At 49.8% G+C, this 24,392-nt stretch overlaps 1 protein-coding gene across 1 annotated transcript; it reads left to right on the top strand.

Moving 5' to 3' along the window:
• Positions 1–731: 731 nt before the first annotated feature.
• Positions 732–5,871, top strand: SLC35C1 (solute carrier family 35 member C1). The gene is made up of 2 exons (XM_049647647.1): positions 732–1,875; positions 5,167–5,871. Exons 1-2 carry the CDS (start codon positions 1,341–1,343, stop codon positions 5,724–5,726), a joined length of 1,095 nt encoding a protein of 364 aa, XP_049503604.1. The 5' UTR covers positions 732–1,340; the 3' UTR covers positions 5,727–5,871.
• The last annotated feature ends 18,521 nt before the right edge of the window (positions 5,872–24,392 follow it).

Below are 24,392 nucleotides of genomic sequence, written 5' to 3'. Positions count from 1 at the left end.
CGCCAGTGCAAAGGAGGAGGTGAGCGCGGGGTCGCCACCGAGGCCCCGGGGCCAGAGCTAGCGGCTGGGCCTGCCTTGAGGAGGAGGCGTTTTGGAAGGGGAAGGAGCCCGAGGGGTGAGCGTGGTTGTTGCCTTGAGGCTCAGATCCGGCTGTGCCCAAATGAGGGTGGGGGGGGCAGATCGCGAGGGTTGATTGAAATCCAGACGGGATAGTGTGGCCTCGGGCCTCAGGGAGCGTCCCGGTCGTCTCCGGCTTGGAAGAGGGATGGGGGAGCTGGAAATGGGGGAGATAGGAAGGGACTGCACCATGGGAGAGTGAGGTGGGGCTAGCAGAGGGAGGGAGGGCTCGTAGGGGGTCTCTGGACCCCAAGGGATGCGGGGCGCCGCCAAGGCTCTGGGGGTGCGGTCGGGCCCGGGATGAGGGGCGCAGAGGACGTACGGAGTCGGGGACAGTTAGCGTCTGGACAAGACAGAGCTGGGCAGGGGTGGGGGAGGGGGGATTGCAAAAAGGGGGCCGAGGCTCAAGCACCTATAGGAACCTTCCGTGGGGGCCGACTCCCCCCCGCCCCACTATCCCCGGGCGGGGAGCGCACCGGAGCGGAGAGGAGGCGGGGACACAGACGCAAGCCTGACTCGGAAGGATGTTTCTGGCCGGCTGTGGCTTTAAGGGTGACGCCGGGCGTGCGGGCCCTTTAAGGAGGGGTCGGGGGCGTGTCAGGAAATGAGTCCTGGGCCCGCCTCGCGGGGGAGAACGGCCTCGGCAGTCCGGAGGCACCGGGGCTGTACGGCAGCCTATGCGCCGAAGGGCTGCGCGCCGCGGGCTTGGGCAGGCCCGGCCTCCTCCCGCGCCCTTTGGGCCCCCGCCACGAGCACCTCTGAGCTTCCCTGCACCCCTCTTTCCAAACCCCTCGCACGCCTTCCCTCCGTTCATCTTACCGCACGCCTCCCCTTTCCCCCTGCAAACCCTTTTCGCCCATGCCTCCCTCTCCCGGCGTCGCTTCCCCGCGCTGTCCTCCGCCCTTCAGCACCTTCGCCCTGCCTTCCTCCCCCTCCCCCTCTCCTTCCTTTCCTCTCCCCTCCCTTCTTCCTGAGACCCATCCCTACAAGGCCTCTTCTGTCCAACCTTAGCCTGTCCCTCACCCCTTCCCTGTGTCTCGTCTCATGAGCCACCTCAGAGTGGGGGCAGATTGTGAGGCTCCCCCCACAGCAGAACCTCTCGGTGGAGAGGCCTCTAGGCCATCCCCCATGTGACAGTTGAGGGCTGCGGCTTGCAGAAAGACAGGAGCTGATTGCCCTGTACTCCAGTTCTGGCTGTAGAGTGACCCAGTTCCTCTGCTACCATGAACAGGGCCCCTTTGAAGCGGTCCAGGATCCTGCACATGGCACTGATGGGGGCTTCCGACCCCTCCGGAGAGGCAGAGGCCAGCAAGGAGAAGCCCTTTCTGCTGCGGGCGTTGCAGATCACGCTGGTGGTGTCTCTCTACTGGGTCACCTCCATCTCCATGGTGTTCCTGAACAAGTACCTGCTGGGCAGCCCCTCCCTACAGCTGGACACCCCCATCTTCGTCACCTTCTACCAGTGCCTGGTGACCACGCTGCTGTGCAAGAGCCTCAGCATACTGGCGGCCTGCTGCCCCAGTGCCATGGACTTTCCCACCCTGCGCCTGGACCTCAGGGTGACCCGCAGTGTTCTGCCCCTGTCTGTCGTCTTCATCAGCATGATCACCTTCAATAACCTCTGCCTCAAGTACGTCGGCGTGGCCTTCTACAACGTGGGCCGCTCACTCACCACTGTCTTCAATGTGCTGCTGTCCTACTTGCTGCTCAAGCAAACCACCTCCTTCTATGCCTTGCTCACCTGCGGCATCATCATCGGTGAGTGGCCAGCCAGGGCCACGGGGAGTGGGGGGTGGGGCGCAGGGACCCAAACCCCAAAGATCAACCCTGCCAGGCATCGTTGGATTTTATCTGTCCCAGCTCCCTTGGGGAAGAGCCTGGGGCCCAGAGACAGTAAGCTCCCTGAGGTCACCCAGCAAGTCAGGGGCCCACCCAGGGCCCCTCAGAACAAGATGGGATTAGATCTACCTTTCACAGAGGGGAAAAAACCAAGGTACAGAGAAGGTAAATAATTTGTTGAAAATCACACAGCTAATAAGTGGCAGAGTTGGGATCTGATCTCAAGCAGTCTGGCCCCCTGTGCTTGACCACTGTGTTGCTTCTCAAGAGCTCAAGTGTCCTGACTCTCCATCCAGTGCTATTTCCAGAGAATGCATCTTGTAATAAATATACCATCACCCTCTGACCTTGTAGGCTCGTAGTGATGGCTAAGACAGCGGCAAGAAATAAGCTTTGAGAGGTCTTAGCTGTCTTCCCACGCTTGACCCTTAGAAAATAAGAATTATTGACGGGGACATGGTGCCAAGCATTCTCATTTAGCATCTCCTTTGTTCCCCAGAGGTCCCCTGGGAGGTAGCATCACCTTGATCAACTCCATACAAACCAGGAGACTGAAGCTCAGAGAGGTTAAGTGACTTGCCCCGGGCCACACAGCTAGAAAGTCGCCAAGCTGGGGCACAAACCCAGATTGGCCAGACTCTGGGGTCTATGCTTTTAACCCCCCCTGCTCTCCTCTTGTCCCCTAGAGATTATAGCTGCACTGTCCAACACAGTAGCCACCAACCACGTGTCTATTTCCATTTCCATTCATTCAGATTCAATGACATTTTAAAAAGTCAGTTCCTCAGTTGCAGGTGTTAACAACCCCATTCTGTAGCCACGTGTCAGGTGCTCAGTAGCCACATGTGACCAGTGGCTACTATATTGGACAGCGCAGATGATAGAACATTTCCATCATCACAGAAGGGGTGTTTGCAGCACTCTGGGTAAGAGTGCACCCGCTTCCCTCAGAATCCTCGCAGGGCTCTGTCATCCAGGAATGTGGTCTTTCTTTGAACCTGTTCACGTTTTTCCTGGGGCTGTAAAGTTCGTGTTGGTTGACCTACATATTCTTCGCTGGTGTCTCCGAGTCCCAGGCCCAGTCTCACTGGTTGCAGGGGAGGGGCCCATCCCATGCCGCCTGTCCTAGAAAATGTTACTCTCATTGAGCAACTGCTGGATATAGGGCTGCTCAGTCCAGGCCCAGGATGGGAGACGGGAGAAGGCCAAGGTTAGAGGAGAAGGAGCTGCTGAGACCCCTGGCGGATTTTCAGCTGCCCCCTCGCCCCACCCCACGTCACCGCTGCCCAGAGCTGATGCAGAGTCACAGGCCTCACTTAGCCAAACGCCTCAGGGGTCTCCACTTCAGCCTCACTGGACCCTATGAAGGGGGGAGGGGGAGCAGGGAGAGGGGAGCCTCCTGATGCGAGAATTTGCACGAAGAAAGGTGAAGTCGCTAGGGAAACTGGGCCCAAGTCCTAAAAGTAATCAAAGTAGCTGATAGTGTGATAGCGTCAGAGAAAGTGCCTTCACTGGCCACACTGATGGGGCAGGGGCCCCGGCCCCCTCTCTGCTTTGCTTCCCCTTAGGATGGGTCTCAGGTGACTATTCCGGGGCCCTTCCTCCTTTCCCAGTATTGGGTGTGAGTTCCCTCTAGGGTGTGGAGCCTTGGGGTGGGGGTCCCTTCTGGACTTGGAAGGTCACGAGCCGGAGGACTGGGGGCGCTCTGGCTAACCCTCCACACCCCCAGAGCAGGTCTACAGATACCTGTTTGCAAAGGCCCTGCCAAGACCCAGAATGTGCCTGCAACATAGGAGGGGCCTTACCTCCTTCAACCCCCAAAGCCACCTCCAGAACAACCTGAGTTCATGCATTCTTTCAGGCAGCCAACAAATATGAACGGATGGCCAGGCACGTGCCAGAGACTGGGCCAAACTTTGGGGATACAAATTCGGCCAAAGGGGACCGGGCTCCTGATCTCCCGGAGGGCATGGTGATGATGCAGGGCAGTAAGTGAGTTATGCTGCAGGGGTGAGGCTGCGATTGGGGTAATAGAAGGTGCTACAGGGACCCTGGTGGGGGTGGGGAGGGAAGCAAAGTTGGAAATGGGGTAATCTAAGCAGGTGTCCCGGAGGAAGTGCTAGATGGGTATAAGGAAGGCGTGAGGACACAGTGTTCTAGGCAGAAGAAAGTACCTGTGTGTTTCTTCATGCTCGGGCCATCGGGGGCCTTGCCCAAGTTAAGTGAGTCTGGAAGGTTTCCTGAAGGTAGTAGGTGAGGAGGGGCTTTAAGCCAGGACAGGACCTGAGCAGATCTATCCGTACTTTAGGAAGATCATTCTAGTTGCAAGGTGGAGGGTAGTGTGGTTGGAGTTAGGGGGTCGAGAAAGTGACCCGGGTCTCTATAGATGAAGGAAATGGGAGCTCAGAAAAGTTAAGTCACCTTTCCTCAGGCCATGCAGCCTCTAAATGGCAGAACCCAATTGGAGCCCAAATCTCTCTGACACCAAAACTTCTACTCCCCCATGTTACCAGATGCTGTGGCACGAGGTACAGCACATGTAAGATTCAGCCCCTGCCTCCTGGGAAGGTGGGGTGTTGCCAAAGAGATGGGACAGTCCCCATGGGCAGGTGGCAGGCAAGGGGTCTTGCAGGGACCATGGAGGCTCTGTGAGCAGGAGGTGACACAAGATGAGGGTGGCAGAAAGAGTGACTGTCCCAAAAGACCTCAGGCCACAAGTGATTCTAACTCATTATAGGCTCCCATTTTACAGACAAGGAAGCCAGGGCTCTGAGACCTTAAATCACTTGCCCAAGGTCACCTTAACCACTAAGCATTCAGCCCTTTGGAGCTCATTTCCAGCACTACTTTCCAGATGCCCCAGGCCAGCACAGTTGCCCTGGTTATGGGTGCTCACAGCATGCTGCACTGTTTTATGGCCCTCATTACAATTGTAATTAAAGAAATAACTGCGAAATGAATCGTCTTAACGTCGTTCTCCTCTGCTAGTATGTAAGCTCCCGAGAAAGCATTCATGTCCTGGGCCACTTCCCCAGCCTTTGTACGGTGCTTTGCATGTAGTAGAGAGTTTGGACATGTTTATTGCAGAGAGGGCCGGGAGGACGGGACAGTGAGGACAGCATTACGGTCTGTGACCTTCGGTGGCAAAACTCTCTGTCCTTCTTCCTCCCCGTCCTCATCCTCTTTGCCCCTCTCCTGTCTCCACCGCAGGTGGCTTCTGGCTTGGTGTGGACCAGGAGGGGGCTGAGGGCACCCTGTCTTGGACAGGCACCCTCTTTGGCGTGCTCGCCAGCCTCTGTGTCTCGCTCAACGCCATCTACACCAAGAAGGTGCTCCCGGCCGTGGATGGCAGCATCTGGCGTCTGACCTTCTACAACAACGTCAATGCCTGCGTCCTCTTCCTGCCCTTGTTCCTGCTGCTGGGGGAGCTTCAGACCCTCCGTGACTTTTCCCAGCTGGGCAGCGCCCACTTCTGGGGCATGATGACCCTGGGCGGCCTGTTCGGCTTTGCCATCGGCTACGTGACGGGACTACAGATCAAGTTCACCAGCCCCCTGACCCATAACGTGTCCGGCACCACCAAAGCCTGTGCCCAGACGGTGCTGGCTGTGCTCTACTACGAGGAGACCAAGAGCTTCCTCTGGTGGACAAGCAACATGATGGTGCTGGGGGGCTCCTCTGCCTACACCTGGGTCAGGGGCTGGGAGATGAAGAAGATTCAGGAGGAACCCAGCCCCAAAGAGGACGAGAAGAGCAGCATGGGGGTGTGAGCTCCTGCAGGGACCTGGGGATGGCCCAGTGGGGGAGAATGCCCAGGGCCGCTCTCTGGACCCTGAGAGGTAGTCTGGAGGGGGTATTGTTTACAAACCTGCTCACAAATCGGGTGGTTGAAATAGAGCCAGTGTTTTCAAATGATGTCGGAAAGTTGCCAAACCTATCTCGACCGCCTTTCCTGTTTCTGAGTTTTGTCCTCCCCTAGGGAGGCAGGACCCCCTGGGAACAGCCAATGAGTTTCTCTGGAAGAGCACTCGCTTTCGGGGAGTAGGAGAAGGGCAGCACCCCATCCTGTCCCCCTTCCGGGGCCTTCTACCTCCACATGACCTTTGGGGTTGGGGACGGGCCACAGCTTTGAGGGACAGTAGTAAGTCTTCACTTATACTCAGGGGAGATGGGGGTATGACCCCACCACAGGCCAAATGAAGGGGTTTGGGAAACCTCACATCTCTGGGTCCCAAGACAGGCAGCGAAGCTTTGACCCTGCAAATCAGCCTCCCTCCGGAGGAAATTGTGGGCTGGGCTGAGGGGTGACAGACAAGCGTCCCCTCTTGGTCTTCTCCGCCAAGACCATCAGTCCCCAGGGAAGGGCACGAAAGATCATTTGCACCCAAGCCTGGCTCTGGAATCCCCAAGGACTGCTGGGAATTGGCCTGGGAATGGGGCACATCGTGGGAAAGTGCCCTTTTCCCACCATCTGCACCCTACGCTCCCAGCTTTTGGACATGGGGGAGCCACACAGCTTTTACAGGTTAAGCAGGGTCATTAACACCCTCCCCCGGTCCCTGACACTCAGAAGCTCATTCCTCCCCTCCTGAGGAGCCGCTAGCCCTCTGGTTTCCCAGCACCTGACTCAGGTAAGACCTCCCGGAGGTGCAGCCAGGTCACCCTCCTAACTCTGGCTTCCCAGAGCATCATCCCCAAGAGGACTGGTAGAGCCAGGGTCCTGGCTCAGAACCTTCTCCCTCAGCGGTGCTGTGCCTTCCCCTGAGCCAGATCCCTGCCTGGGTGTTGGAACCTGACTCTGATGAAGGTGATAAAGTAACAATTATGTTTCTTCCCTGAGGTTAGGGCTGAAAGAACCTTCTCTTCCCCTTACCAACGCCCTGCCCCCACACCCACCGCCACCGCCACCCCCACCCCCGTGGGCTTAGGACGGCCTTCACAAACCTGTCTCTTCGGCTGTGCATTCTGTCCCACCCATCTCCTTGGGATAATTCCTCCTGTTTTGTCCCCATAAGGAAAGGTTGGGGAGAGTGGGTCTTCTCATCCGCAGTGGTTTCTAATGAAGTTAGTCTGGCCTGATGCTCTGAACTGTGTGTGAGTTCATTAAAAACGGGAATGAGACGTTGTAATGGAAACCCTGACAGTTGGGGTTCTTTTTTTCTTGCAAAGCTAGTGCCTGACTAAACTTTGATTGCGGAAGCATCCACTTCAGAGATCGCCGGACACACAACCAGGCTGCCTCCCCATCTGAGACCCCTTCATTTTAAAGACCTTGATTGATTTCAGTAACCGATCACTTGGGCCACTTCTTTTCTTCTCTTCCTACACTTTAAATTTCCACTCCTGTGTTTTGAATTCACCAATAAAGAGTGAGCCTGCAAACCCTCGACCCCAATAAAAGCAGATCCCCAGGCCTGTGTGTGCTCTCATTCTCTCTCTCTCCCTCCCTCTCCGGTCTCCCCCCACCACCCCCACATCGCTGTGTGGCCCCAGGTGTGCTGTGTAATTTCCAGATCCTGTAAGTAATAAACCTTTATTTTTTCAAAGTTTCCTGATGGTTATTGCTGAAGGGTGTCTTGCAATCGTTAAGAACCACAAGGACCGTCCGCATTGCTTATCGACAGGCCGGGACCAGCACCAAACAAATCAGTGTAGTTGGCAGAATTGCATGATGGCCCTTACAGTCAACCAAGGGGAATGCCCTTATTACCTGCGACTTGCTTACGAACCACCTAAGTCAGGTGGGTGACACCATCTGGAAAAGGAACACAGCTTGCTGGGGGTCTGTCGCCCTGCTCTGTGCTTTTGCATATGGCCTCTGTGGTATGTTGCCTGAGGGATCCCACCCAAAAGCTTACAGCTGCTGTGATTATCCAATGATCTCCCCAGAGCAACATGATCAAGACCATATGGTCTAATGAGACAATTAGACCACTAATTACAAAGGCCTTCATTGACTATTCATGTGCATAAGGGTCCTCAAGGCCAAGGAGAGCCAAGGAGGGTAGATTGGGTAGCTAGGCTATTGTCATACCCAAGGAGTGGCTTTGGGCTACACACTAGAAAAACGTTCCTGCAGGTGAGGAGGACTGGTGACCACCAAGTCTGTGGGTCATGCATGGACTGCACGCTGTAACCCAGAAGAGTCCGATAGCCTTGCAACCAGAAATCAATGGCACCACCGGAGGGAAAATGCAATTGATGCTATGGTGTCTATGTCACCAGTTCACTCAACTCTGTCACTCTTCATCCCCTGATCTGATGGGATATTCTGGGTCCAATCCCCGGTGTGATGTTACTAAAAACAATAATGGACCAATAAATGATCTCAACATCTGGTTCCAGTGCCTCCTAAGAGCCCTGAGGAGGTACCCCAGCTCCTTGACAAATGCAGAACTTCATGGATGCTAGATATTCTATTCTCTTCAGTGCCATATGAACCAGCAAGCAAGACTGCCATTGGGCTCCTGAGGCCTGAGGGCTTTTCCCAAAGACCTGGTGTATATTGTGCCAGTGGAAGCAGATCATAATCCTGGAGAGGTCTCTTAGGACACCCTGGAAAGGAAAGTGGCCACCTATGAAAAGGGTTCATTGTGACACCATCTAAAATTTTCCAGCAACGACAAGTAAGGTCAAGGGCATAGGAGAAAAACAAGAAGCAGAAACTGACATCAAAAGCTATACCTTAACTGAAATTCAAACCTTTATGTTAAAGATTTTATGCAAAAGGAGAGAGGGGAACTGATTGGTTCCTGTGGGTTTTCTGATTTGTTTGGAATAGGCTCCGAACTGTGACTCATAGCAGTCAAAATGTGTCAACTGGCTGATATCTCTAAAAACCCAAAAATCCATAGCTTTCTTCAAGAGCCATCTTGGCTGTATGTTTGTTTCTTCTGCAACACCAGAGATCCTGAGCCCCCTCAGCTTTCCCCTGAACTGGGCAGGGCTAAAAGCATGCCTCGTGAGGTGTCCCCACCACCAAGGGGAGAGCTGGCAGGGTTATCGGGGCCCCTAGTGAGGAGGGAGAGAGAATGGGAAGGCAAAGGCCCCTAAAGCTACCCATTTTTGGGCCAGGACCCTCTTCTCACTTAGATATTGATGGCCTGGTGTCAGGCTCATCTTCTACCACCCTGATCCCTGTTAAGGCTCCCAATGCGTGGAAAACATTGAGATGATGCCCATCTCCTGCCACACAAAACTGGCATGATCCAATGGGTTTATCATTTCCATGACCGCAATGGCCCAAATGACTCCCTCTTCCATTTCCAACCCTAAAGAGGCCCTATTTGACCTTGAGTCCATAGAGCTTTTTAGTTTAATATTTACCCATCCATTTTGAGAGAGAGAGAGAGAGAGAGAGAATCCCAAGCAGACTCAGCACTGTCAGCATAGAGACTGATATGGGGCTCGAACTTATGTGAGAACATGACCTGAGCCAAAATCAAGAGTTGGATACTCAGTCAACTGAGCCACCCAGGTGCCCAAGATGTATTTTTTTTTTAATTTTTATGTATTTACTTTGAGAGAGAGAGAGAGAGAGAGAAAGGGGGAGGAGCAGAGAGAAAGGGAGAGAGAGAATCCCAAGCAGGCTCCATGCTGAGCAGGGCTCAATCCCACCAGCATGAGACCATGACCTGAGCTGAAATCAGGAGTTGGATGCTTAACCGACTGAGCCACCCAGGTGCCCCCAGAGAATTATTTTTACAGGGCGCTCCCCTAATTATAGGGAAGCACTGCTACTCTTTACTGGGACTGTGGTAACCATCCAAAGGTGCAAAATCTCTTAGAAGAAAACTTACCTTCTCTCTCTGTCCCTTGAAGTAAATCTTACCATGCCTTTGACATGTAAACACAAATCTTAAATATCCTCTCCACAAATATTAGTAAAAAGCTTTAGCCCTCTGAGCAGGTGAACACTTACTCCAACTGCCAAACTAAATTTGGATCCAAGCGGCTCTTTTATAAATTCATGAGTTTTGCTTTATTATACTCACCTCAACGATTAAAAATTTAAAACACGTGCTATAAGGTCTCTGTGTCTATAGATCTATATATGTTGTAAATGTGAGATATATTTCTACCTCTATTGGTATCGCTAAAATTAATTTGTAAAGGGATCTATTCGGTTGGCTAAAAAACAAGTGTTTATATGAATTAGGGATTCTGAAAATTCTCAGAAATATGAGAGAAATTAACCCAAATGTTTCTCAAGTTCTTGTGATCTAGGATATTTGGTAAATAAAACCTAGTTCAAGTTTTTTTACTTAATTAAAACAGATATGTCTTGAGAGTTATCAGCATTAAATACAATATTTTTATTCTCACTAGGTTTACTAAAGGTCCAATAAGTTCAGGTTATCTCTTGCAAAACTTGTCAGCAAGAAAAGTAGCTTGGGATGATGTCTGACTTTGTCTAGTATCTAATGAAGTTTTTTGTGGGTTGTGTAAACATAATTGTTGGAAGAAAGATTTTGATAGATGTAAGTGGGATACGAGGTTTTGGGTTAACTTTCCAGCAATAATCATGTATTACAGTATGTTTACTAAAAAATAGTTGCCCAAATCTTTGGTGGCTTTTATCCTTAGAATTTTGCTAAGTTAAATTAAATGATGGGAATTCATTTAAAGTCTAGATCATTTCCAAACAAGTAAAATACTGAAACATTAATCATTAATTCCTAACCAACCCTAAGTTTACCTACTTTTGGCTTGTTATTCCAGAGGCACTGAAGATATTTGAGTCTGTTGGTAAACCTGTCTTGTGCCACATTGAAAAACTGTTGTGAGGAAATGTTGGTTTCTAGACATTATGAAATGTATTCACAAAATTGCCATCTAAAGAACGCTGGTGTAACAATTGACAATGAAAACCTTCTTAGTTTTCCTTGGACATTAAAGCTACTAAGGGTTAAGAATTCTAATTAATATTTGCAATTCAAGCTACTAAAAATAATAGGAGAAACTTCAAGAAGAGGAAGAAGTGTTTTTGGCTAAGAGACAGTATGAAATAGGGAGATGCATTTTTGTTAAGAGAAAAGAAAGTAAATTTGTCCTAAAGTAAAACTGTTTATTTCTGGAGGAAGAAGAGGAAAATAAAGGACAAAATGGTACAAAAAACTTGGGGAGAGATGGGGCACCTGAGTGGCTCAGTCTGTTGGGCATCGGACTCTTGATTTCAGCCCAGGTCATGATCTCACGGTTCGTGAGTTCAAGCCCCACGTTGGGCTCAGTGCTGACAGCTTAGCGCCTGGAGCCCGTTTCGGATTCTGTGTCTCCCTCTCTCTTTACCCCTCCCCTGCTCATGTTCTGTCTCTGTCTCTGTCTCTGTCTCTGTCTCTCTCAAAAACACACAAACGTTATAAAAGAGTCAAGTTTCACTCACAAATGTATAACCTTCCATACTTGCCTTTAAAATCTTTTATTGTCACTTTGGTTAAATAAATAACCAAGGATTGTTTCATAATAACCTGTGATCCTATTTAGGCAAGTGTAAGAAGTATTTTTGTATTTTAGACAAACTTTCCCAAATCAAATTCTATACGAAGTCTTTCTGGCCTGGAATGCAATGGTCAACCTAAACATGATCCTATCAATTTCTTATTTTTTATTTAATTTTTTTAACGTTTATTTATTTTTGAGACAGAGAAAGACAGAGCATGAATGGGGGAGGGGCAGAGAGAAAGGGAGACACAGAATCGGAAGCAGGCTCCAGGCTCCGAGCCATCAGCCCAGAGCCCGACGCGGGGCTCGAACTCACGGACCGTGAGATCGTGACCTGAGCTGAAGTCAGACGCTCAACCGACTGAGCCACCCAGGCGCCCCGATCCTATCAATTTCTAAGCCACCGCCAGTTTCCTTAAACAGACGGGACACGGTGATTTCTGCATCCTTTGTATGCTCAAAAAATTAAGACATTCTTAAGATTACTTGTACTTTCTTAGACAAAAATCAAGGGAAATTTTACTTTAACTTTTACCCCAGATTTTGCAGCGCACATTAAAAGGTTCATGGCCTCCGGCTTCATCTCAAGTATCAAACTAATTCACAAGGTAAAAAAAAAGTTTTCAGGGGAACCCCAACTCTCGGCACAAATTGAACAGCCCGCCTCACTGTACAACATCCCACACACGCATGCACAAAGACCTGCAAGTGTGTGTAGATGGGATTGGAGGCACACGCGGCCACAGACCCCAAACTGGATGCAGATGAAGCCCAGGCAAGTCTTCCAGTGTCCCACCCCCCCACCCCCCCCCCCCCCAGCTCATCTCTATGGTATTTAAAGGGAAAGGAACGGCCTCCAGGAATGTGTCCCCTGCAAGAAGGCAGGGGACCCGCCAGCATCCCAGACCCCAGACTGTCCCCCTTCCTTCTCATCCCTTTCTGAAGACAGGGATGTTGAAGTTGGACTTCCCAGGAAAACACTGGCAGGTGAAGTTGGAAAATTGAGGAACGGTGAGCTGGCCCGATGCTTCCGGGCCTCGCTGTTCCTATCTGAGATCCGGGATACCCCTGTACTTCCTGCCCCACAACATGCTGGTGAATGACTGCTCAGCATAGTCTCGGGAATACAGTGGGTTATCACTCTTATTACATAAGATTCAATCAAGTGAATGGGAAGATCTGATTGGCTTTATTAAATGATTCACGAATCGGAGCCGGGGCACCTGGGTGACTCAGTCAGTTAAGTGTCCAACTCGTGATTTTGGCTCAGGTCATGATCTCACGGCTCTTGGGTTGCAGCCCCACATCGGGCTCTGCGCTGACAGTGCAGAGCCTGCTTGGGATTCTCTCTCTCTCCCTCTCTCTCTCTCTCTGCCCCTCCCTCAGTCGCATGCTCGCTTGCCTCTCTCTCTCTCTCTCAAAATAAAGAAACTCAAAAAATAAAAAATAAACAAATTTTAAAAAATGATTCGTGAATCGGGCAGCACACCATCTAGCAAGTAGAGAGGCACTCCAAGGAGCTGTATTTTATGGACTTGATTTATATGTTAAGAAATCCCAGGTGGGGGGATTGGGCAGAATAGGTGAAGTTTTTATAGGAAAGTTTTGAGAGGTGGAGGGTGGGGCAAGAAGGTTATTAGCAAAGGAAAAGGAGTATTCAGAGGAAGCTGTTTGCTAAGGGGAAAGCAAAGTGTCCTATCGTGCAGATAACCTTTCTTCTTTGGGATCTGGAGAGGACCCAGAGACTAATTGGCACTAACAGAAAGAACAATTTCCTGACTGGTTAAGGCTACATTTCCGTGAGGGGGGGGGGGGGGGGGGGGGGGGGGGGGGGGGGGAATGCAGTTAGATTGGGACACCATTTGGGGCCTGTGGTTTTCTTTTTTTAACACTATTATCAACATCAACAGACGACCGTCTCCTTTATTGAGTGCTAACTCTGCCCCACGCACTAGGGAGACAAGCAGTGGAAAAGACACCGTAAACAATCAGATCCATGCAGTGCAGTAAGAACGATGAAGAATACAAAAAAAAAAAAAAAAAAAAGTCAAAATGGAGAATAGCAGAAGGGAAGCTTCTAGATAGAATAGTCAGAGAAGGCCTCCGATGAGTACACCTTTGAACCTCAGACCCAAATGATAGGAAGGAGCCGGCCACAGGAAAAGTTGGGGAAATGGTGCTCAGACAGAGCTTATGGACCTCGTAAACAACCTGAGGAGGGAAAAGAGCTGGGCGCAGTCGAGGACCCGAGTGAAGGCCAAGGTGACAGGAGCAGAGTTGGGTAACCCAGCTTCTTATTCCCACTGGGTTCCTCCTCCCAGGGGAAGACATAATCCCAGAAACAGGAAACGGGGTAGAGACAGATTTAACAACCTCCTGACATTAGTTGGAAACCGGGTTCCTTTTGGTTCCACTCACCAAGGGGAGGAGTAGAGAGAGGAGTCAGAGGCCAAGTTCCAGCCAGGGAGCATTATACTGACCACAGTTAGCTTAGATTTATTCTCAGTGCCGTAGTCAGCCACTGAGGGGCGCCATGACTTGATTTATATCTTAAGAAATCCCAGGTGGAGGGATGGGTGAAATAGGTGAAGGAGATTAAGAGTACACTTACCATGATGAGCACTGAGTAGTATATAGAGTTGTTGAATCACTATATTGTACCCCTGAAACTAATGTAACACTGTATGTTAACTATACCAGAGTTAAAATTAAAAATATTAAAATACTAGATAGATGATTAGATAGATAGATAGATAGATAGATAGATAGGACTTAGAAAATATCCCTCTGGCTGTTGTGAGAATGGATGGGCACGAAAGGTGAGGGTGGCCAGCCAGGAGGCTGTAATGGTGGCCAGACAAGAAATGACAATGGCTTAGATCATGGTGGTGGCTGTAGAGATGGAGAGAGAATGCATTTCAGAGGTAAAGCCAATAGACTTTCAGAGAGATTGGATGTGATGTTGAGAGAAAAGGAGAATTCCAGGACAATGCCCAGACCCTGGCTTACAGAACTGGGGAAGGAGGTGCCATTTATTGGACAGAGAAGACTAAGGGGTGAGAGTTTAAGATGTCGGATGGTTGGTTGGAACAAGACATCTTCCAGTAGGCATGTCAAGTAGAGTCTGGGACATTAGGGCTCTGGAAGTTTCTGTGAAGAAGAAAGTACGAAAGAAACAGCCTATTCCATTTACTACTGATCTGTACATGGCCTCTCCAGCGTGGTGGTCACAGGGTAGTTGGCCCCCTTACCTGTTATTGGCTTCCACCAGAGTTCAGGTCCCAAGAAGAGTAGGTAGATGCTAGCCGCCCTTTTCTGACCTGGTCACCTAGTGTCACTTCTGCCTTTCTCCATTGGTTCAAGCAATTACAAGTCCACTCAGGATCAAGGGGAGGAGAGAGTCCCCACTTCCCATGGGAGGAGAGTCTAAGACCTTTGGGAATATGTATTACCACCACACAGCACTTCTTACGGCTGTCCATTGATAACACCTCCTTGCTAAGCCATGTGGTGTAGGAAATACAAATGACGCACATATGGGTTTATTCCTTGTAGCTCAGTGAGGAACCCCATTTGATCATAGGTAAAATGAATGCCCAAGACCCATCCTTGTATGACTCCCAGTATGTCCTCTCAGTAGTAATAGCTAGGTGTTTATATTATGCCTTTAGATTTTCAAAGCACTTTAATAGTGCTTATAGTCACGGACTAGCAGAACTGGAAAGGATTATAGTGATTGAGATTACCCAGCCTAGGTATGAGCTCCCTGCATCACTTCCTGGAATCATTTGTGATGGCACTTAAGCTGCCCCTAATCACAACTTTTTGAATATTAATGGTATAATATCTAAAAAACATGAAATTCATTCTTTCAGTAAAGATTTGAGTACCTACCGTGAGCCAGGCATATATCAGAGATTCAGACAGACCACAGTCCTTGCATTCTTGGAGCTTACGGAGAAAAGAACAACAGCAAACAAAAAGACAACACATAAAGAATACATAGAATGTGCCACAAACAAGATAAGGCCCAATTAGGGGACTGGCAGCATCAGGCATATGACTAGTTCGGGGATCAGGACCTCTCTGAGTAAAAATGTGAGTAAAGATCTAAATGTAACAAAGGAGAGGTCAGGAGAAGCTCTGGGGTCAGAATGTGCCAGGCAGAGGGATCCACAAGTGCAAAGGCCCTGGGGTGGGAGAGTGGTTGGTGAGTGAGGAAAGGCAAGACCTGGGTGGCTGGGAGGTGGTGAGAAATGAAATCAGAGTGTGCTAGGTGGAAGAGATCTATTATTGGGGGGTGGAGGGGGTTGTGTGTGTCCGTGTCTGCCACCAAGAAATCCACTGAAACTCGCTGTGGTATTTGCACACCCAGCACCTTCCATTCCTCTCACCCTCAATGCACATACTGCATTTCCCATCAGGAGGTGGGGTCTACTGAATCCCTGAATCAGGGCCGACCTTGTGACTTATTCTAACCAAGAAAATACAGAAAAAGCAATATTCTGGGGCTTCTGAGGCCAGGTATTGGATAGACTTCTGTTTCTCCCCTAGCATCCCTGAGAACCCCCTCAGGAAGCCTAAACTAGCCATATGGGAAGGCCACAGGGAAGAGAACCAAGGCACCTCAGCCAACAGCCCCTGCCCACTCCCCAGGTGAGTACAGCCACATGAGTGACCCCAGGGAAGGCCAACAGAAGGGCCACCCAGTCAACCCGCGGAATCTAGAGAAACAGGAAATTGGTTTTTTAAGCCTCTAAATTATGGGGTGGTTGACCATGCAGCAATAGAGAACTAATACATTAGCCTAAGTAAGTGGGGGAGGGGCTGATATTTGAAGGAAACTAGGGTTTCAGGAATTCAAGAGAGGCCAAGCCTCGGAAAGAGTAGGAACCACAACCCTGTGGCTACCTGAGCCAGGTTCATGACCTTCCTGCCTGAGCGCTACCTGTGATACAGCTCAGACTCCCTTTGGGGTCCGCTTCCCCAATTCCTGGGAGGAGGGTACGAATGGGTCCAGGAAAGTCACATATGTCATCCAGACCATTGCTACAGGGCCCATGGGTGGTCCCCAGGAGTGCTGGGACAGACAGCAGCCCAGGCACTGGGCTGGCACTGGAATATTCTCCCCGATAGACTGAAAGAGATAAGAAAATGTGACCCAAAAAGTTTCGGGTTTTTTTTCCCAACTTTATTTTTGTTCAAAAAATGCTGCTCATCAAGGAACTTGTCCAAGCCCCTTATTTTGTAGCTGAGGGAGCTAAGGCATAGAAAGGTTCAAGGAAGTCTGTGAGGGCACAGAGCATATTAGTAGTTGAGCCCAAAGTGGAACACGAGTCTCCTGGTCCTAATCCAAAGTTTGTTGTTGTTGTTGTTTTTAACATGCTTGAAATCATGCACCTGATTGGTAGGGAAGCTATTTTATTAATTCAGCAACAGTTAAATAAATTTTACTAAATGACACGTGCTGCTGAAAGTGCTTTACACATATTAATTTATTTAATCCTCATAACAACTCTACGTGGGTACAATATCATCTCGCTGATGAGAAAAGCTGAGGCCCAGAGAGGTTGAGCAATTTGTCTGAGGTCACACAGCTAATTAGCGGCAGAATATAATTGAGACCCACGCAGTCTGTCTCTCAACCATAAAATCATGCTTTTATCTTTCATCTAAAGATAAAAGGAGACTACATATTGAGATTAAAAGATGACTCAAATCACATGCTAGTCGTGTGGGCTTAGCTAAATCACTTAACCTCTCTGATCCTTTCCTCATATGAAAGAAAAGAAGGCTGTTTTTTTTTCTAATGTTTTATTTCTTTATTTTGAGAGAGAGAGAGGGAGAGAGAGAGAGCGCCAGGGGCGTGCGCGTGCACACAGCAGGGGAGGGGCAGAGAGAGAGAGAGGGAAAGAGAGTCCCAAGCAGGCTCCATGCTCTCAGCTCCAAGTCCATTGTGGGGCTGGATCTCACCAACCACGAGATCATGACCTGAATCGAAATCAAGAGTCGGACACTTAACCGATTGAGTCACCCAGGCGCCCTGAAAACTGTTTTCATTTAAGAGATAGCTTGATTTAAGGAGTCAACCTACATGAAAGTTACACTAGAGGAGAAAACTGAGGCCCCCAAGGGTCAAATGACTTGCCTGCGCCAATGACAAGATTGAGCGTGGCTCTCAGCCCTCCTGACCCTGCTTGCTTCCCACGGTACCAATCAGCAGGGGGGAAGCCGCCTCCCCAGACACAGCCCTCACCCTCGCCCTCCCCCCACCACAAACTGCAGCTTCCGCGGAAGGGCTAAATTTAGGGTCTGAAACCAGCTGAACCAGGGACAGTGGAGCCTGCTGTGCTGGAGCCCCTGGGCCAGGTGTGCTGGGAGCTTAAGTGGAGGAAGGCTGAGTGTGGGTGTGGGGGAGGGGGTCCTGCTTGGGGGGGGGGGAGCAACAGCAGCTGTCACTGAGCCCCCCGTGGGGAATTTATAACGGAAATCAGAGTCCAGCTCCAGATTTCAGACAAGCCTGTGACTCAGAAAGCGTGACTGATTTGCCCAAGGTCACAGTGTCACGGGGCAGAACCCAGGCCAGTGCCCTTTCCACTGAGAACCACCATATTAATTTTTAAAGAATGACCATTATTATTATCATCAGTAGTAGTAACATTTGTTGGATACTCGCCGCATGCCAGGTGCTCTTCTAAACGCCACATATATTAACATCTGAGACAGGTATGGTGAGCATCCCCATTTCACGGATGGGGAAACCGAGGCATGGAGCACATCATGGTCATGGAGCTGAACCTGAACTCGAACAATATTTCATTGAGCTCTGCCCTCAACTCCCATAACGCCTAGCGGGGTGGGGTCAGCAAAGGCGAGCACGGACCTCCAGCTCTGTGCTAGAACCAGGAGCTCAAAGTCATCTGAGCTGGACTCCAGGAAGGAAGGCAAGAGGACATGGAAAGGACATGAAGGTTGTCACCTTCTCCGGAGGCCAGGCAACTAACAAGCATGAGGGAAGAAGCCAGGGTGTGAGTCAACAGGTATATTGGTGGGACCTGTGGCAAACTGGGGACCAGGAAGCCCAGCCAAGGGCAGAAAATTCCTAATTTCCAAAAATACTGCTGGGCCACCAGCTTTCAACTTCTAGTCTTTGGAGTCCATTGGACCTGAGCTGGAGCCCCGGCTCTGCCATCTGTTGGCTGTGTGCCTTCACCCGAGTGAGTTAGCTTTGCAGAAACCTCGATTTCCGGTCCACACCCAGCTGTGTGACCCTAGGCAACTGACTTGACGTCCCTGAGCCTTGCTGGCCTCATGCGGAATGAAGATGATAACAGTCGCTACTCCAGAGGGCACGATGATAATTGGATGAGACCATGCAGAGTACGTGGTTAGCACACCGTCTAGGACAGACGCAGCAGATGTGAGCGCTAGAGGGAAGCTCACGGCAGAAACAAGGGTGGAACTTTGTCCCCTCTGCCTGTGGGGTCAGCTCCCAGGCCCGGCCCAAAGCAGCCTTCCTGCCTGCGGGGTGGGAGAGAGCTGCCCCAGCAGGAGTCAGAGATGCCAGGAATCTGTGCTGCCTCCATCCCTGCCGCTCTCATCTGCTAAATGGATCTCTGCTCCTTCCCTCCTGCTGTGTTTGCAGGGAAGATAAAAACCCTTTTTTTATCACAGGCGTGAACTCCTCAGAAAAACACCAACAGGGAAAACCAGGAACAGAAAGGAAGAAGGTGAGCTGGAGGGGGGCTGTGGTGAACTGAACAGGGATTCACAACTAAGTTCCCATCATTCTTTGCCATTTGGGGGTGTATTGCTAGGATGTCTAATTTTGCTGAAGCAGCCGGAAATCCGAACCTTTATGGGCAATCTCCCGCTTTTTAAACAGTGGCTCAGATTTTATAAAATACCTCTGTGGCTGCTGCATGGACCAGACTCAGCTCAGCCTCAGGCCATCTTTCACAACTTCTTTCTTGGCGTATAACTTGTTTCAGCGGCCTGTCACATCTGTGAGAGGTTGATAGGACACAGAATCCACGGGCCAAGATGGCGGTATCCCTGTGAGCCAGAGCTAATGGGATTGCCCCTTTGCCTGTCCCAGTGAAATCATCCTTCTCGGGGCACCTGAGTGGCTCGGTCAGTTGAACTGGTCTGGGCAAGAGCACGTGTGCAATTCTGGCCAGTGAGACCCGAGGGGAGGTCTGACAGGGCGCTTCACTAAAGACCTCTCTCTCTGTTACACAAGGTGTGTGGAGCTGCTGCAGCCATTTTGCCACCATGAGGAAAGCAGCCAACATCTGAGGACAGATGAGGAGAAAGACCTGGGAACCTGGGTGCTCGATCTGGGACTTATTTCACTTAGCATCTAATCTTTCAGTTCCTCAAGCGCTCACTGCTCCACCCACCTCAGGACCCCTGTACATGCTACTCCCTCTACTATCTGCAACACTATTCTTTCTTTCTTCATAAAGTTGCACCTGCTACCCCCTCAGGTCTCAGCTCAAACATCGTCCAACAAAAACAAATCTGGACAAAGATAGGGAGGCACTTAGAAATTAGAAAGAGACTATTGCAGAAGAGATAAGACTTTTGTCTCAGAAATCTGTGAGCATCTCAATCTGCAGCAGAAAAAGATTTTTCTTTTACAGGATAAAAGGAGGAGGCCAGCAGAGTCTCCAGACAGGCAATGGGAAATGACCAGAGGGGTCAGCTAGGAGCAGGGTCTTGGCTCTGATCAGAAAGGGGGCACATTCCAGACAAACAGAGTTCACGGGTCTGTAGGCAAAAGAAGCCTGACTAAAGTTTGGTCAAGATAAAGCAGAGTGCAAGAAATGGGCCACCGTGAGCTTGCTCGACATCAGTTCCTCAGAGAAGCCCTCCTTTACCACCTAACTTGGATGCTGGGGCCGGACTGCCTGGATTAAATCCCAGCTCTGCTTAGCCGTGCAATCTTCCATGAGTTCCTTAACCTTTCTGTGCCTCGGTTTCCTCATCTGTAAAACAGTGATAATAAAACGATCTATCTCACAAATTGTCATGGGGATCAAGGGAGTTGAGCTGGTCCCTGGTACACAGTTAGCACTTAATAAACGTTAGCTATTGTGACATGATCTCTGAGCCCCTATTCACTTTCATGTCTGGATCCCCAGTCCTAGGAAAGCAGCTGCCGCATAGAAGGCTCTTAGTAATGGGGCGCCTGGGTGGCTCAGTGGGTTGAGTGCCCGACTTCTGCTCAGGTCATGATCTCACGGCTCGAGAGTTTGAGCCCCACGTCGGGCTCTGTGCTGACAGCTCAGAGACTGGAGCTTACTTCCAATTCTGTCTCCCTCTCTCTCTCTGCTCCTAACCCACTCACATTCTGTCTCTGTCTCTCTCAAAAATAAACAAACATTAAAAAATATATATATTAGGGGCACCTGGGTGGCTCAGTCGGTTAAGCGTCTGGCTTCAGCTCAGGTCACGATCTCACGGTCCATGAGTTCGAGCCCCCCGTTGGGCTCTGGGCTGATGGCTCAGAGCCTGGAGCCTGTTTCCGATTCTGTGTCTCCCTCTCTCTCTCTGCCCCTCCCCCGTTCATGCTCTGTCTCTCTCTGTCTCAAAAATAAATAAACGTTAAAAAAGAAAATTAAAAATATATATATATTTTTAAAAAATGGAAAAAAATAAGGCTCTTAGTAAATGTTTAAATGAACACCAGCCTGCAAGCAGCTGATAGCATCAGAGGCAGAAGATAAGAGAGCATGAGGCATAGGCCCCGGGGAATCGTTTGCTTTCTCAGGATCTTCCAAATTTTGCCCCCATATCAAGCGTCTTCTCCAGAGAGCTGCCTCCCTGGCTTCAGCATCTGGGGCCCACAGCAGCTTTTGCCCCTAACAGAGCCTTCACTCACTTTCACGGGGAAGGCCAATGCAGTTCCCCTGACATGCCTCTCCCCTGTAGTTTGAGGCCCCAAGGTTATCACCACCTGGTAGAAAAGGCCGTTTCTCCCACTGAGGTGGCTGGCCTCCCGGTCCCCAGGCCATGAGGGTTTGCCCGCCTGTGTTTCCCTGCCTGGCTGGCTGGGAGGCTGCACTACAGTTTGGGCCCAAGAGGGGTGGCTTTTGTTGACCTGGGTTCTTGGCATCAGTCTCTCCTCTCTTTGTGCTCCTCCCCCCAGCCCACCCCCCAAAAATACACAACTAACAACAAAACCAAAACACAAACTCAAAGGGCCTAGGTCAGGAGTCTGCAAACTTTTCCTACAAAGGGCTGGACAATACGTTTTTGGCTTTTCTTGCCATAGTGTCTGTGGCAACTCTGCCTTTGTGGCTCAAAGCAGCCGCTGACCCTATGTCATCAAGTGAGCAGGGCTGGGTTCTAATAAAATTTTACTTTTGCTATATAAAAGAAGCCACGTACAAGAGACCACATCATGTATGATTCCATTTATGTGAAATGCCCAGAATGGGTAAATCTCTAGGGACAGAAAAGAGATTAGTGGCTGCCTAGGGCTGGGGTCGGGGGCGAGGGAATGGGTTTGGGGGCTTCTTTTTGGAGTCAGTCAGAAAAAGATTCTAAAATTAGACGGTGGTAGTAGATGTGTACTCTGTAAATGTAATAAGAAGCATTGAATTGTACATTTAAATGGGTGTACTTTTTGGTATGCAAGTTATATCTCAATAAAATTGCTTAAAAGGGGGGCACCTGGGTGGCTCAGTCGGTTAAGTGTCAGACTCCTGATTTTGGCTCGGGTCACGATCTCACGGTTTGTGAGACTGAGCCCCACGATGGGCTCTGCACTGACAATGGGGAGCCTGCTTGGGATTCTCTCTTGCTCGCTCTCTCTGCCCCTCCCCCACTTTGCACATGGTCTTTCTCTAAATAAATAAATAAATAAATGAACTTAAAGCATTTTTTTGTTGTTGAAACAGAAGAGTACTCCAGTGTCCAGAACAGCATTATTCACAATAGCCAGAAGGTGGAAACAACCCAAGGGTCCATGGACAAACGAATGGGCACACAAAACGTGGTGTAGACGGATGCAACGGAGAAGCATTCAGCTTTAAAAAGGGAAAGAAATTCCGATGCATGCTTCAACATGGGTGAACCTTAGAAACATGATGCTAAGTGAAATAAACCAGACACAAAAGGACACATATTGCTCGATTCCACTTAAATAGGATTCCTTAGAAAAGGCAAATCGATAGAGACACAGAGAGTAGAATACAGGTAACCCGGGACTGGTGAGATGGAATGGGAGTTACTGCTTCCGGGTACACAGTTTCTGCTTGGGATGCTTTCTAAAGGACTGGAAAGGGACAGTGGTGGTGATGGTCACACAACATTGTGAAGGTCCCTAATGGCTCTGAATCGTACACTTAAAAATCAAAGAATGCTATATTTATGTTATGTTTATCTTACCCCGGTTTTTAAAAAAAAAAAAAAAAGTAAAACAAGAAAAGAAAATGAAACAGTAAACAGAACACTAGAGTGGCTGGTGCACAGAAAGCAAGCAAGGGCGTGGGAAGAGGAGGGCAAGGGGGCTGGGGCAATGCGAGCAAGACCTCCAAGACGGAGAGAAATGGGCAGATTCCAGAAAGATCCAGGTCCAGGAGAGCCAGGGCCAGGATGCTACACAGACCCTCCAAGGGAGGGGCTGCTGGAAGAGGCCAACGGGCCCCAGCGGCCCACACAGACACCCCCAGGACCTCCAGCACCTGGACAGTGCCTGCATACAGTGAGCACTCAATAAATGTTTCTGAATGAAGAGAAGGAACGAACACTTCAGACTCCCTTGTGAAACGCTGGGATGACTTGAGATCTTCATTTCACGGAAAGTGGGCTTTCTAAATTGTCTAAAATGTACTTGTATCCTTTCATAGCTGGAAAAACAAAATTCTGTTAAACAAAGAAAGGTGCAGCAGTTGCCTCTACCATCCCTAGGGGTTTCTGGCCCCTTCTTCTCAGAGCCCACCCCTTCTCTGCTCAGCTGGGGTCCCCCAGTGATGGTTTGGACTACTGATTTTATCATTATTGGCTCAGGCGCATGCTTTTCTCAACCTTGCCCGGTGGTTCTCAGCTGGGGGTTGGGGGGGGGGGGGGGGATAGTGCCTTTCAGGGGACATGTGGCTGTCACGGCTGAGGAGTTGTTATAGCAACTAGTGGACAGCAGCCAGGAATGTTGCTAAACATCCCGCAGTGTTCAGGACAGCCCCCACAACAAAGCATTATCTGGTTCAAAAGGCCAAGGTTGAGCAAAGCATGTGCCTGAGCCAATGATGATAAAATCAGTCCAAATCATCACTGGGTGCGAGTCTTCTGTTTGAAGGGCACTGTACAGGGTGCCTTCCAGGACTTAGCAGACATAATCCTTGCAGTTGCCCTGAGAGGGAAGGAAGATTATTATATCTGTTTTATAAATAAGGAAACTGCAGTCCGGAGAAGTTAAGTAACTTGCCCCAGGTCACAGCAGGTATCTGAGTTGGGATTAGAATCTAGGTCTACCTGACTCCAAATCCCATTAAAGGCCCCAAAGTCCCCAGGCTCATCCCATGAGTTCTCCCTACCAGCAAATGGTCATATCACACTGTGGTTGGGCTAGGATGTCTCTGGCACTTGAAGAAGACAGATTCTAATAATGATCACCAACATGCGTGTAACATCTTCCTCAGGGGTTGGAATCCAGCTATATCACGAATGGACCAGCTCCTGGAGACCCGGCTGCCAGGGGACATCTAACAACCCCTGGCAGGACTAGTCTCAGTGCTATGGCTCGTTTCCCTGGGTCAGACAGATTTAGGTTCAAATCCTGGCTCTGCCACTGGCTGACCCTGGGCAAATTATTCAACCTTTCTGAACCCCAGCCTCCTCCTCTATAAGGAAGAGATAATAATATCAACTTCATGAGTTTTTCTAAGAATAAGTAAGATCTTAAATACATTCACATAATGTTGCTTGGCTGAGGAACTTGCATAGAACAAGCCCCATGTGTTATGATGCTTTCTCATTACTGTGGTCAC

Source organism: Panthera uncia, chromosome D1 (genome assembly GCF_023721935.1).
Source record: "Panthera uncia isolate 11264 chromosome D1, Puncia_PCG_1.0, whole genome shotgun sequence".
Lineage (NCBI taxonomy): Eukaryota > Metazoa > Chordata > Mammalia > Carnivora > Felidae > Panthera > Panthera uncia.
Note: the sequence above shows the minus strand (reverse complement) of the source record. Positions and strands in the feature narration are given on the sequence as shown.